Source organism: Microchirus variegatus (assembly GCF_963457635.1).
Source record: "Microchirus variegatus genome assembly, chromosome: 14".
NCBI lineage: Eukaryota > Metazoa > Chordata > Actinopteri > Pleuronectiformes > Soleidae > Microchirus > Microchirus variegatus.
The window spans coordinates 5,318,465-5,333,106 of NC_139815.1; the positions used below are offsets into that span (position 1 = coordinate 5,318,465).

The 14,642-nt window shown below is 39.2% G+C and overlaps 1 protein-coding gene across 1 annotated transcript; it reads left to right on the forward strand.

The window, feature by feature from the left end:
- The first annotated feature begins 320 nt into the window (after nt 1–320).
- gpatch1 (G patch domain containing 1) lies at nt 321–14,341 on the forward strand. The gene is made up of 20 exons (XM_083900780.1): nt 321–451; nt 1,224–1,358; nt 1,891–1,976; nt 2,623–2,783; nt 4,168–4,265; nt 4,368–4,426; nt 4,552–4,797; nt 4,901–5,045; nt 6,683–6,762; nt 7,437–7,644; nt 9,004–9,324; nt 10,111–10,289; nt 10,579–10,706; nt 10,788–10,876; nt 12,124–12,254; nt 12,339–12,591; nt 12,762–12,830; nt 13,136–13,245; nt 13,952–14,073; nt 14,195–14,341. Exons 1-20 carry the CDS (start codon nt 388–390, stop codon nt 14,211–14,213), a joined length of 2,703 nt encoding a protein of 900 aa, XP_083756906.1. The 5' UTR covers nt 321–387; the 3' UTR covers nt 14,214–14,341.
- The last annotated feature ends 301 nt before the right edge of the window (nt 14,342–14,642 follow it).

Sequence of the window (14,642 nt, forward strand, 5' to 3'; positions counted from 1 at the left end):
CACTGGAGGCTCGCGGGGGAGTGCTGTGCCTATCTCAGCTGACATAGGGCGATAGGCAGGGTACACCCTGGACAGTTCGCCAGTCCACAATATACATCGCATTTATTAAAAGTATTTTATATATTAATTCATCAACACTGTAGGTGGCGGTAATGAGGCTTAAGCACTTGGCGCCACCCGCCATTCAAACAGTAAAACAAGGAGGTACGCTGCTGAACCAAGATCATACTCGTGTACTCCCGTACTTGGCTAGTATGCACTCCAGTCGTAGTTCTCAAGTACGTACTTACCAAGTATGTGGGTATTGAGAGATTTCAATTTGTGCCCACACGTTGTTCACAGAAGTAACGCTTCGCCTTCTGCGGATTCCGTAGTTGTAGTAAACAAATGGCGTCCGACAGCGAAGAGGACTTCGTGACTTATGGTACGCCCGTGGAGCCTCTGGATGAAGGTACGTTTCACTTTAACTCTTGGATAAACCGCCAACCTGCACCACATCAAGGGTTCTTTTTTAGTGAATAATCGAGACGCGACGTTTCCAGCGGTCACTACAAGAAGCTAAGCTAACAACCTGGTAGCTAACAGCAGGTTCAGAGCTATTAGCATAGCCTCCTGTTAAGAAAGCAGACTTTTATCATCCTGTCCGACCTGTGTTGACGTATAAGTATCTTTACTAGTTTCAGGGAAGACATTTTACGAATGTTGTGTAGTGTGCTGCTTATTTGGATTTACAATTTATTAATTAATAATAACAAAAATAATCAGTAGTTTGACGTCTGACATTTACTTAAATACATTGGTAATTTCAAAAGTCATCTGCGGAGTTTACTTTTTAATTAAAGTACAGCACTTTTTCTGTATTCTGTTAATACATTTAACATGAAACATATCGACACTAAATATGGCATTTAAATAAAATACATTTATTGTCTATAGCATTTGTCCCCTTTATTTTTGAATTTAATCGATGTTGAACTAGGTAGGAAATGCGGCCAATCTTTCTAAAGTCAGATGATCAATACAACTTTTTGGAATGACTTATTCCATTTTCTGTTGATTGTGTGGTGAATAATTTCAGCATCAGTGATATTCCGACCTCATGCATTCATGTTCATCTTTTATCTTCTGCAGCAAAAGATCTAAAATCTTTTTCAAAAATGTATGATGCATGAAATGTCACAAGATTATATGTGTGAAATGTTGTGTATGTTTGTGTGGCATAGATGAGCCACTGAAGAAGCCCATACCAATCCATGAGCAGACAGTGAAAGACGAGAAGGGACGAGACCAAAGGTTCCATGGTGCATTCACTGGAGGATTCTCTGCTGGCTACTTCAACACTGTTGGTTCTAAAGAGGGTGAGTCATGTCTTAGTTGACATGTAATATAAGTGAGCGGCAGTTAGTGGATGTGTTGCAATGCCAGTAGTATGGAAATACTTTAAAATAAGCAATGACAACACAAGTAGAGCAGACTGTAACCTGTGCTCTGCCACACTGTCAAAAGGATGAGGAGACAAATAGGTCCTTCAACAGAAGTAATCCATCTACACATTCCAGGAATGTGTGTGTCTGTGTGTGTGTTATTTGCATATCTCTCGAACCGATGATCCGATTGATTTCAAACGGACAGGTGTCCTGCTACGGGCATGAGTAAGTGCAGTGCCAAGTTTGACGATTTTTGGATAAGTAATGCAAACGATATTGTTAAATATATCAGTAAAAGAAGCACACATTGGCTTTCGCCACTCTACCGTAGCCACTCCCTGTCTCACTCACACAGCACTGTGGGCTACCTGAGAGGATAAACATCTGTGGGTGTCCACAGGTAAAAAGTTATGCAAGTGCAAGATGTGTGGGTGATTATTATTTTTTGTGTTTTTATTTTTAGGCTGGACCCCTTCAACCTTTATTTCATCACGGCAACAGAAAGCTGAAAATCACAATGCGAGGCCAGAAGACTTCATGGATGAGGAGGTGAGAAAAAGAGGGTAAAACATGGTTTTCAAAATTTTGGAAACCTGGGGCCTCTATATATAAAAGAGTGTGCAGCTTTCATACTGACAGATGGTGTACCCAGAAACTTTGAAAAGTATGCACATTTAGAGACTTATCGTTGTGAGCTGAATTTGCAGATCATTTCCACAAAATATGAATTTGGCAGTGTCACATGTCATCATCCAGTTACATACGTATTACGCACAGAATAAGCAGTCAGCGCTCACTGAGTTACGCCATGTAATTATTCATTAATGTCACTGATTGTGTTGTGGAAACTGCGGAGGGAGGAAGAGGGAGGCAGCTGTGATGAAGACGCCAGTGTCTCCAGTGGCTGACATGAGCGGTATATACAACACGAGCAGTAGCGGAATAACTTTTTTGCAGTTATTTCGTTTTTATATGGATTAAAATGAATGGGATAAAGAAAATGTTCTACTCAACTTTAAGTACCAACAAATTATCACCTAACTTTATTTTGTGTCTATTTACATTGCTGTGTTGCTTAAAGAAAATATCAATCTGTGGAAAATTAATTTCAGTCATTTGTGTTTATTGTTAATTTATTATTATTATTATTATTATTAATATTATTATTATTGTTGTTGTTGTTGTTGTGCATCAGGACTTTAGCGAGCATGGCATTGCTCCCTCTCAAATCACCACCAGTCAGGAGTTCTCATCCAGCTGCCGAGATGACGTCAGAGAGAAGAAGAGAGCTGTTATTTCTCAGATGGCGCTGATCCCGGGAGACACTCTCCTGGTGGAGCTAATCACACCTGCCAGGTACTTTGCTGTCATCACTGGAGGAGCCAACTAACAATTAAATTTCACTAAGCATCCGTCTATAAATAAAAGGAACATCTGTCTGTTTGTTAATCGCATAGCTGTACAACAAGTCACTTGACAGGCTTCAAACTTGGCAGGTGAATTTGGATAAAAAAAATGCACAGATAGAAATCTCTCAAAGAGCTGCTTTTATCCATCTTACACGGTGTCCTTTTTGGCGTAGAAAAGCTCTGCCACTTATTTTTTTTAGCCTATATGTCAATTCAGCCATTTAAGAGTGCTTGGGCCCACTTTAAACTCCTTTCAAACTCAACAGACAAGACTAGATCAATACTTCCCATATATATTATTGTTTTCATGGGAACATGGGGATACAAAATTAAGTGCAGATGAATAATTAGTCCACTTCACTATTTCTGAACTTGCATATCTTTCTACACACGCATGTGGTTATTACAGCTGGGCTCCATGGAATATTGTAACATTTTAGCTTCATAACGAATCTCTTATTCTCAAAGTGCGTAAATATCCATCAACATAAATAACAATTTACAAATTAAAATGAACAAATTAAAATTGAGTGGAAATACTGAAATGTTAGGCCTGCATGCTGACCAGCTAACACTGGATGTCTACATGAATATATTGAATGAAACTTGACTGACGTCAAGGTTTCATTCAATATATTCAGAGTTTCATTCCATATATTCAAAGATTAATTTCCTGAAGGGCATGCCATAGTTTATATATATATATATATATATATATATATATATATATATATATATATATATCACACAGCGGACTTATGCGAAGACGGTGTCGCTTCAAACTTCCTTTTTTCAGAGTCTCGTTCGCTGATTGACGCTGAAGGCGGCATGACTCATTGTGTATTTTAATACATTTTGACGGAATGAAATGTACCGAAATACCGCTGTTTGCCGTTGCGCATTGGACCGAACAGGGTGTACCGACCGGTTCAGTAAAATACAGAATAAAATCCGCTGCATCCCTAAAATATACATATATATGTATATTTACATATGAAATGGTTCGAACCTATGTTTTTCGATGCCATGTGGTCTGCAGCTTTGCACAGGTTAATTATTCTTGCTGTGTGATAATCTGTGATCAGTGTCTGAAGCAAATATTGTTGTTATTATCTCACAACAGCAATCATGTAGACAGTGGAGGAGAGTTTTTCTTTTTGTGTCCTCTGGTCATCTCACCTGAACTATTGGCCTGAACTAATGTCTCTACCCCCACCTCATGATTTCCAGCACTACTGCTCCATCACATCTGTTTCACAAGATTTACACAAATGCAGAGCTTGGACACCGTTTTTACCTCAGTTCTGAGTTGTGTTGGATTTTTAATCCAGGTCGTCTATCGGAGTGGAGCTGCTGAGGAAGATGGGATGGAAAGATGGTCAGGGCATTGGGCCTCGTGTGAAGAGAAAAGTTCGACAACGGCAAAGGGGTTTGTGAAAAAAATGAATAATTCTTTAAAATCAGCTGTAATTTTCACCCGTCTAGATGAACACACTGAATGAAAGATGCTTTTCTTCTTTTTTAATCACAGAAGGTGGATCTAGAGTTTACAGCTGTGGTCCGCCCCCTACTGGTTCAGAGGTGTCAGAGGTTGGTGGGGATAAAATTGCTTGGTTTTCTTTCTGTGAATATGTTGAAAATTGAACACGCACTTGGATGACAGATTTCAATAAAAGTAAAGTAAAATAAAGATAATAAAAATTAATACTTTACAGGACGATGATGATGAGGAATTTGCTCCAGAGAATGTGACCTTTGCTCCGGCGGACGTGACACCAGTGGACTTCAGCCCGAGGTCAGGAGTTCAGGGTCTGGGGTACCATGGTCTGAACCCAGGTCTGGCACTGCTGGGCCGTGGAGCTGCTGAACACATTAATCTATTTAAGCCTGAGTCTGAGACGAGGAGTCAACTATTTGGAGGTGCACAAAAAACATCTCGGAGGGGTGGAATCTCTGGACAGGTGTGATATATATATATATATATATGTTTTTCTTAGTTAGTAGTGCTATCACTAGCGTTTGCTCATTCTCTATATGTTGCTTTCCATTCCATTTAATCTGCAGGCATTTGGGGTGGGCGCTCTGGAGGATAATGATGACGATGTCTATCATAAAGACTCCATGACAAGATATGACACAGTGCTGGGCGGCGAGGAGCCCGGGGATGGACTGTATGGCTGGACGGCACCGCAGCAGTACAACAGAAGAGGTAACACTGCCTGGAAAGGGGGTCCTTGAAAAGACACGAATGATCCAGACTTGTGAGGGTTTTCTAAAGATCGATAATTCTTCAATGTTCCAAGTATGAGCTTGAGTCACCAAGGTTTTTGCACATAACAAATATTGAACCTTATATTAACTGATGTTTAGATGTAAAATCACATAATTAATGTAAGGAGCATAGACCTGATTTTTTTTTCAGTGTCTAAAATATGGTCTATTGGAGCAACATTTTCTTCTCTTCAAATGCTGCAACAATAGAAAAACCCTGAGCACACTTTATCAGCATGTTCTGATCTGCTTCTATGCTGCTGACTTTGGTTTGCTAGCTACCTGCAATGTCTTTGTCTTCCCTCATAGATACACACAAAAGCTCTGCCACTTTCTTTACTTTAAGACAAACAGAGAAAAGAGCAGACTCATGATGTGAGCAGGTGAATGGCCACTAATGGTGCGTTCACATTTATTCTTTACAACCACTGATGAATAGCAACTTTCACACACTAAAGCATATGTGTGTGTGGCTCTTTCGGCAGACACCCCCCTACCATGTTGCTGAATTGTACACGATTTGAAACCTAACCTGCAGCGACATCGTGCCCATTTATGCTCATGCTTCAGTCCGCTCTGCCACAGACAGACCAAACGCAGATGCGTTAATGACTTTAATCATTTATAATGTTAGATATTTGAAATCACACCACTAAAAATATATTACAACACCAGTAAAACAGTCTTATCAGTTAAAAAGTTAGAGTCCTTGTTTACAACTTGCAAGTCATTTTGCCATCAATTGTGGAGTCGGAGTCCAAGTTCAGGGGCCTCATTTATAGTTATATCTGAAAACTTGGCGTATGTAGGAAACACCTGCATACGCAAATAAATATTCTAATTTATAAATACATGTGCATACACATAAGCCACTTTCCCTTTTTAAATCACAATCAATTGCAAATCATCACATCTTTTTAAAGCTTCATGCTTGACCATAAATGGTTAGAAAAATGCTCCAGATTAATATTCAATGATTGGGAGTCACGATTAAATCATGGCTAACGCAGAGAGAAGAAGTGGAATTTTACACAATTAGAGGCGCGATAAAGGATTTATACAGTGTCGTCATCACAAATGCCAAAAAAGGTGTTAATTGACTGTGGTAGATGCTGTAAATGCAGAAGAGCAATGGTGCCGCTCCACAAAAGTGCATTCTAAAATTCCACTGAGCAGCCACCACTTACAGTATGTGGGTATCCACTGTCTTCTGCAAGGTGAGTTTTCTCACCTTTTTTTGTTGCGCAACGTCCTACTCCACCCAGAGGGCCTGGGCATAGAGAGAGGGTCAGAACAGAGGAAAAGAGAAGAGGAGGAGGAAGGGAATCTGGCTGTTCTATTGTTGAAGATGTTTTTAGTTTTATAAGTTTGTACAGCATGTTATGAAACATAATGATGTCATCACAAGCATGTAGCGTGAAGAGAAGAAAGAGAGTGAAGTTGTCCCCTGACCCCGAAACAGCTGTGAGGTCATCAGTAGATTATTGGTTTAGTGCTGATGAATTCAATAATGTTTCTGCAAAGTATCACAGATGTAGTTGTGCAATGTGTCATATATTTTTCTCTTGTTTGTAGACACAAGTAAAGCTTTGTCATACCTCGGCAAAATCCTGGAGGGATTTACAGTGGCTCTAGAAACTGCCAAGGAGAAAATGGTGAGACAATTCTGCTGAGATGATTCTATGTTTTAATCATGTTTCTGATCATTTAACTCCCACTGAGCTTTAGTTTTAGTTACGTTAAGTTTGTATGGTCTGTGTTGGGTAGTTTTGATATCAGTATGTTGTAATGGCTGACGAGATGAGTGTGCACCCTCACAGACTCACAGACTTTGAGCTGCGTTCATTATCAGTCATTGAAGGCTTACTTCTATCCCCCTGTGACATCACGTGTGAATGGCACACTTGTGCCCTTTTGGAACACTTTATGACCACTTTTTGAGAGTTTCTTTTTTTCAGAGGGATTTATCCACAGTCCATTTCATTAAGAAACCAATCAGCAACAACTGATGGCAATTATTAAACAGAAAAAAACAAAAATTGTGATTTCTATTTTGTATTGATTTAATTTCAGCCCTCTGACACTGAGTAGGTGACATCATCAAAACCTGAGTGTTATGGTTGTGGTTGGGCAAACAGTGTTCATTATTATTCTGTATGTTTGAGAGGAGGACACACATTGTTTCTGTTTTGCATTAGAAATTTAAACTTTAATTGACTTTGTGAAGAAAGCTGCATTCATACTTGGGTAATGCTAGCGTTTTAGACTTGGATAATTCCGAATGACATAATAAAGAAAAAATAAAGAAGTAAACGCACTCTTTCTGCAGATTTTTCCAGCCCCCGTCTTGCCCCCGGATTTTAGACCTGTCCATGGTTTCCATCCATCACTTTTGGGCACCACTACAGTTAGTCCTGCTTTGCGCCACGCTCTGGCAAACTCCAGAGGTCACATGGTCAAAGAGGAGCCACAACAAGGACGCCACCAACTGGACTCCAGCCAGAGGAGAGCACTGCTGGGAGAGGATGTCCTGCACAGTAAGTGAGGTTTAAGTCATTTTGCTTTGGAAGGTTCCTAACTGAATGAAATTACCCACATTTCTAAGTCATAACCATGATAAGAGTTGTTAAAATTATTTAAATGCACTTTAAAGGGGCTTCATTGCTTCCTTTCAAGTCTCCTTTAGATTAAAATACATGTGGACCATCCTTTACTGAAGCAAGTTATTAACATTTCTTTGTGAAAGACATATTTTAAGTGATGCACCCGTCACCTTTGACACAGACTAGATTAGCAACACAGGACACAGGGTGTTGGGGATTTTTTTAGGGGTCACCACAGCAGATGCATATTTGATTTGGCATTTTTTTTCATACTGGATGCCCTTCCTGACACAACTCTCCCATTTATGATACACTAGATCATGGGCCTCGAACTCAAATGAGCCAGGGGGGGCACTGCTGGCACTGTCATCTCAGTGGGGGGGGGGGGGGAGCACTTCTGTTTTTAAGCATCAACATGAAAGCACAAATATTTCTGAAACGCAGTTTATTTTAAAATATTGTATGATAATAATAAAAAACTATTAAATTAACAGTGAGTGCAAATGTTTTTTCTGTCTAACTGACAGCACTTCTGTTCATACTACCTACTACAAGTGCAGCTCTTCTAGCTGAGCCATATTTACTCCGATGGAGGTTGCAGTTGAAACTCTGAGTATGGCCTCAAGATGAGCATCTGTAAGCCTTGTCCTGTACTTGCTTTTATTAAAGTTCAGAGAATAGAGAAGAGAAGGGGTCTGCAAATAGATGGAAAGTGTCACGGTGTGTCTTAAAATCAGCAAATCGCTCATCAAACTCCAGTTCTAGTTTTCAATGATAACAATGGTTGATAACATGTTCATTCACAGGCACCACTGCCCACCCAATAATGCAGCTATTCTCACTATTACCAACCCTCTGCACATTAATATGTGCAGAGGGCAGCTAGTTGCTAGCAAATCAAATATTGAATCCTCAGACCCCTTTCAAAAAGGTCTTGACCAGAAAAATGAGGGGCTGCAGTGGAGATCGATTCAAATATAGATTTTATACAATTCAAATCACAAATCCGTTATTGAACTATTTAAAAAATGTAGCACCTGTAATTAAACATTTAAATAAAACCATATATTTAAATTGTTTTTATTGGGGACATGTTCATATGTCATTTAGTCATATAAACATCAACAAAGATTTAAATTTATTGTGATATTAAATATAAAAAACGGATTTACCGAATTAAACTGACCGTGGAATATCGTAATAGAAATGTTTAGTTTGGTGTAGTCAAAATATGTGGAGATGTCTGTTATGTGTTTTAATTATTCAATAATCAAATCAGTATTCAAAAATCAGGTCCCAGTTTAGTGATGGAGCTGCTGAGGCCTGAAGATAGACAGCGACTCTACAATCTCCGTAATGACTCCAAGACCACTTCTGCCAAATGCCAGAATGCCATTCACCCAGGTGGGTCAGTGACTAAGTCAACAGTTGTGTCATCGATGCAGCCTTTGCCTCAGAGCTGTGGCACCCCCTCCTCCAGCCTCCAGGAAGACTCTCTGGCAGCTTGGAAAGGTGTCCAATCGTCAACACATACATTCAGACCGTTTGTGAAGAACCCCAGCAAACAGGCACGCTACGAGCAATACTTGTCCCGCCTCAAACACGGAGACAAAGGTAAGAGCACCTGTCCTCCCATCATGCATTGCAGGTAGCTAAACCTTATAGTAGAGCAGATTATTGCATTTTTTTCAAGAAATACTTTCACAAGTGGAAAGCACCTTTTGGGGCATTCTTTTGAAAAATCCCATTAGCCATGAAAATTTCAAAATGTATTCCAATACATTTTGGTATTGGAAAAGACATTTCCAATCGTCTTTTACATCAGAATTTAATTTCCTGAGCCAATTTCAGGGATTTTGGTGTCAAATGATAGGTAAAATGTATAGTTTTTAAATCATTATAAATCCTTTTAATATCTCTTTCTGCCATTTACTCAGAATATTTTCATAAACACAACATTAGTCCGGCAAAACGTGATGGTCAATGTATTTGCTCATGAGGAGCTGAATCCTTTGCTTACTACTGTACATATCATTTGCACAGCATAGCATACAACAAACAAAATGTTCTAACCAATTATAACCTGAACATCAGAATCTATGTACATTTTTCACATTCACATCTGTAATGCCAATAAACTTTTGTTCATTATTTTAGAAAATATAGTATAGAGTCAATGGCAGAAAGAGATATAAAAAGATTTCTGATTTATTAATTAGAATTTTTACCTATCATTTGACAGCAAAATCACTTAAATCGGCATTTTGATGTAAAAGATGGTTGGTAATGGCACCATTTAGAAATTTGTCAAATGTTGGTGCTTCTTTCCAGTTGTGAATTTTTTTTTTTTTGCTAATCTGCTCTACTATTAACCAAAAGTGGAACTGATTTGTATGTCAGATGCTCTGGAGCAGAGTATGGACCCGGGGATGACAGAGTGGGAACGCAGCCGGGAGAGGGACGAATTTGTCCGAGCTTCCATCCTGTACCAGCCCACCTCCTCCTCGCTCTCCTCTCGTTTCACCGAAGCGAAGCACCAGGAGGATGATGATGCAGTGGAGGTCTGTCGGGATGAGGAGGTAGAGCTCTGTCTTGTCTGGTAGAATTTAAAGGTTTTAAAGTTCCAAAACAGATCCAGTTTTATTTGTGTTAGCACATGTTATGTGAGGCTTTGGGTTTTACCATTTTAAATTAACCTCTAGTGTGTAACTTTGTCTTCATTGTAAACACATCCAAACCAATTTTGAAAGTGAACTTTTGATATATGGTCTTAGCGTCATTCTTTCAGAAAGCTTTGCTTTGTTAAATACTGGAGCTCCATGGTTTTTTTTTTTTTTTTGAATTAATAGATTTTTTTGCGGTTGTCAGGGAGACGTTGACAACAAACAAGATGCTGTCAAGATGAAGATGTTTGGAAAACTGACCAGAGAAACGTTTGAATGGCATCCGGACAAACTGCTCTGCAAGAGGTTCAATGTCCCTGAAGCCTACCCTGGGTATGACCTCATAATCACCCGCCCAGTGCCATAGTTATGACATCACTTTACTTCTGTAACTGTCTGTCATTGGTCTTCTAGGTCAGGTGTGGTTGGTCTACCAAAGGTGAAGAGAGACAAGTTTTCAGTCTTCAACTTCCTGACTGTCACAGAAAGTAGAGAGATGACGGGTAGATACACTCAACGAAACACGATACACTATCACACAGTGGGGACTGTTACAGAAAATAAAGGGCAACACTATTTTTTTATAAATACTAATTCCAATACTGATCCAATTTTTTTTGTTTTTTTTGTATCACTGATGCGTTCATCTTTCGTCATAGTTTGGACACAAAACAGTTCTGCAGTTCTAACTGATTCTACACTACTCACAAAAAGTAAGGGATATTTGAAGAATATCCCTATGAAAAGTTCATGCTACAGTGATCATGAAAGTAGAGCATTTAAGTAGAAGGATGCAATGGTCATTTATTCATCTTAAACAAGAGCTAACAAAAGTGGTGGCAATACCACAGCAAAAAATCTCAATGTCTCAATAACTTGATCAATGTTAAAGTGTTGTCTTGGTCTCATGGTGTCAAAATTTGAACATTGTGATGAAGAGGACTGTTTGAATACAAATTGTCATTCAGAACTTTTATATCAGACAGTTGTGATTTTTGCGCTTAATCACCTTGTTAGAGAACAGCATGTTATTAATAATAAGTTCTCAAACATTGAACAATTGGACGTGCATTCATACGTTTAGAGAAGGTTAACTTAAGTTCACCTGTAAAGGTTATTGTGCATTTTAGGTGCATTCTGAAATTGAATCCAAAAGCCAAACATCGCTAACTTTTTGTGAGTTGTGTATTTATTCATTCATTGTCTATCACTTTGTCCCCCACATGAGGGTTGAGGGGAGCCAATCCCAGCTGACATAGGAAAAAAAGGGGCTGCATCCTGGACAGATCGCCAGTCCATCACAGGGCCAACATATGTAGAGACTAACAACCATTCACTCTCACATTGACACTAGGGTTGTTGTCTATCGTGATTGGCTGACTGACTGACTGACTGACCGATTGGCTGACCATCGTGATGCCACGACCCCACCCTGTCAGGCACAAATTCCAGGAATGTCTGTCTGTGTTACTGTGTTAATCTCTGGAACCGATAGTCCGATTGATTTCAAACTTGACAGGTGTCTTGACAAGTTTGAGAAGTTGTTTGGAGAAGTCACACAAAAGATATCGGTAAAAGAAGCATGCATTGGCTCTCGCTGTTCTACTCCCCCTCGTTTTGCACAGAAAGGCCCTTGGTTGTAAACCCAGACCTTTTTCCAGGCCAATTTTAGCCACTATGCTGCTGTGTGACCCTGAATCATAATATTGTTTCACCATCTTCACTTTGTGACATCACTTCCTGACCTCAGCTCCCCTAAAGCCTCCAGAGATGAGGAAGAAGTCCAGATGGGATGTTTCAGAACAGAAGGAGGAGCAGGGCAATGAGGATGAACTACCAACTTCAACTGCTTCACCTGCCAGCATCACTGGTCAGACTCAGGTATAAACTCTGACTGTTTAGAACCTTTCATGAAAATCAGAGATAGAAAACTCACACAAGTGTGTTATATTCCAATTGTTGCAGGCTCAGAAGCAGAAGGGAGATGATGATGAGGAGGAGGAGGCGCAGAAGGAGGAGCTAAGTCGGCCTCCTATGGATCTGTTTAAGGCCATCTTTGCCTCCTCTGATGATAACTCCTCTTCATCAGAAGTAGAGAGTGAGGAGGAGGACACAAAGGAGGGTGAAGGAAAAAGTGACCTCCACCCTCTGAACCTCTTCGACGTATCCACAACACCTGTGACCTCCTCCATCACCTCCTGTTCCTCCCAGCAAACAGGTAACCTCACAGCTCCTGTAGCTACCTGGTTGTTTCTCTGCTGCAGGTTCAAACTCTTACTCTTACTGATTGGGTGATGGAAAAACTGTTTGTCCCATACATTATGCAATGTGATGTCACTGTGGACATGCGATTGTAACTCAGTTTCTTTTCTCTTCAATTCACACCAGAGGTTTTCTCTCAGACATTGGTGCAGGGAGAGTTTGGCCCAAAGCTGCCACCCCCTTCAGGTGCTGACGGTGAGTGTTGGACATAAGAGTTCCAATGAGAAAACAAAAGTCGTCATGGAAACTCGTCATGCGTTAATGTGCATTCACATGCACAGCACTAATTATTATACTATGTTGAGTGAATTGTTGAATAGTATAGTATAGTATAGAATAGTAGAGTCAAGAATCAGCTGTATAACAGAATAAAGTGTGCGTGACTCTTTTCAGTGGCAGTTTGTGTTCACTTAGATTTGAGTGGATGTAAAAAAAAAAAAAAAAAAGACTGAAATCTCGTGACTCGGCTGAATAACTATACCTGCTCTTTCTCTGTTCAGTCAGAGGTGCCACCTCCCATTGTTCCTCCAGTGCAGAAGACGAACGAAGAAAGAAGAACAAGGAGAAGAAAGTCAAGAAAAAGGAGGGCAAACACAAGAAAGACAAGAAGGTAAACAATGAAAAAGATGAATTTAAATTGTTGAAATTGTATGATGGAGTATTAGGGCCACGGTGAAGAAAAAAATATTTAAGCTTTCAAGAATGAAGTCTATTATATTGTACATATATTAAGAACATATATACAGTATATACCATAAAACGTTGTGCCCTCTGTTGTACTGAGGACATGAGAGATGCCCTGCTCGAAACCTCTTGAAGTAGTACACAGATGTGACCAGCTGTAGCCCTACAGTATACCACAATCAGCCATTTCCTCCTCCACAAAAGACAGGATTTCCTCAAAGCCTGAGTGATTCTTTCTCTGGGAGAGAGTGTTTTTTTTACATAATCTTTAAAGCCTTGATGATAATGATCATGTGATGCTGATTTGTATTAATACCAAAAAGCACCTAATTTGTATATATGTATTTGTATAAGTATTTCCTTATTTGTGTAGCCCAAACCCAAAGTATAACTTGACAAGATGCTCCATGTACCTTGTTATGCAGCTGATCATCTCAGATCAGATTTCTTTCTTTCTCTTTCTTTCTTTCTTTCTTTCTTTCTTTCTTTCTTTCTTTCTTTCTTTCTTTCTTTCTTTCTTTCTTTCTTTCTTTCTTTCTTTCTTTCTTTCTTTCTTCAGTATGGTCCTAATACTCCTGTCGTAGGAATTACAGGAGTATTAGGACCATGTTTCAGTAAACATTGTTTTCCAGGAAAAAAAACTGAAGAAACATAAACACAAAGAAAAGCATCGGAAAAAGAGTAAGAAGAAGAAGACGGACAACAGTGATGAGGTTAGCGAGGGACAAGTGTCCACAGAGGAGTTGCTGAAAAGGTCAGTGGTCACAGATGTTTCCTGTTTTCAGAGTAAACATTGACATTTTTTAACTCAAAATGTTTCTTTAATTAAAAAAAAATGTGTGTGGACGAATGTGCGGTTGTGTGTTTGTCTACAGACTGAAGGGCATCCCATAGCGTTGGTAACAGACCTGGTGAAGGACATGTTTCATCAGTGAGGATGTTCTACTTGCTCTACATTTGTTTGTGACACAGGGAAATAAAAACATGTCATTGTTTGATTTTGATTGATTTGGAAAAGAAAAATTGCCATTAAATAGTACCCAGTCTTTGTATCCAGTTGTGTTATTTAATCGCATTCAGATGATACAGTAAGAAATTTCTCCCATACTCTGCAAAAAAGGAAACAAAGTAAATTTACTATCATTAAAGAATGATTTTCACCGAAACTCAGCAGAGATATCCATAATACTAGTATCTCATTGGTAAAGTTATCCTATTTTTTTAAATAACAGGAGTACTTTTTATATCATTTATTAATGTGCTGCATCAATTGTGATCAACCTTTATTAATTAAGGTCTTTTATACATAGATATCACAAGATA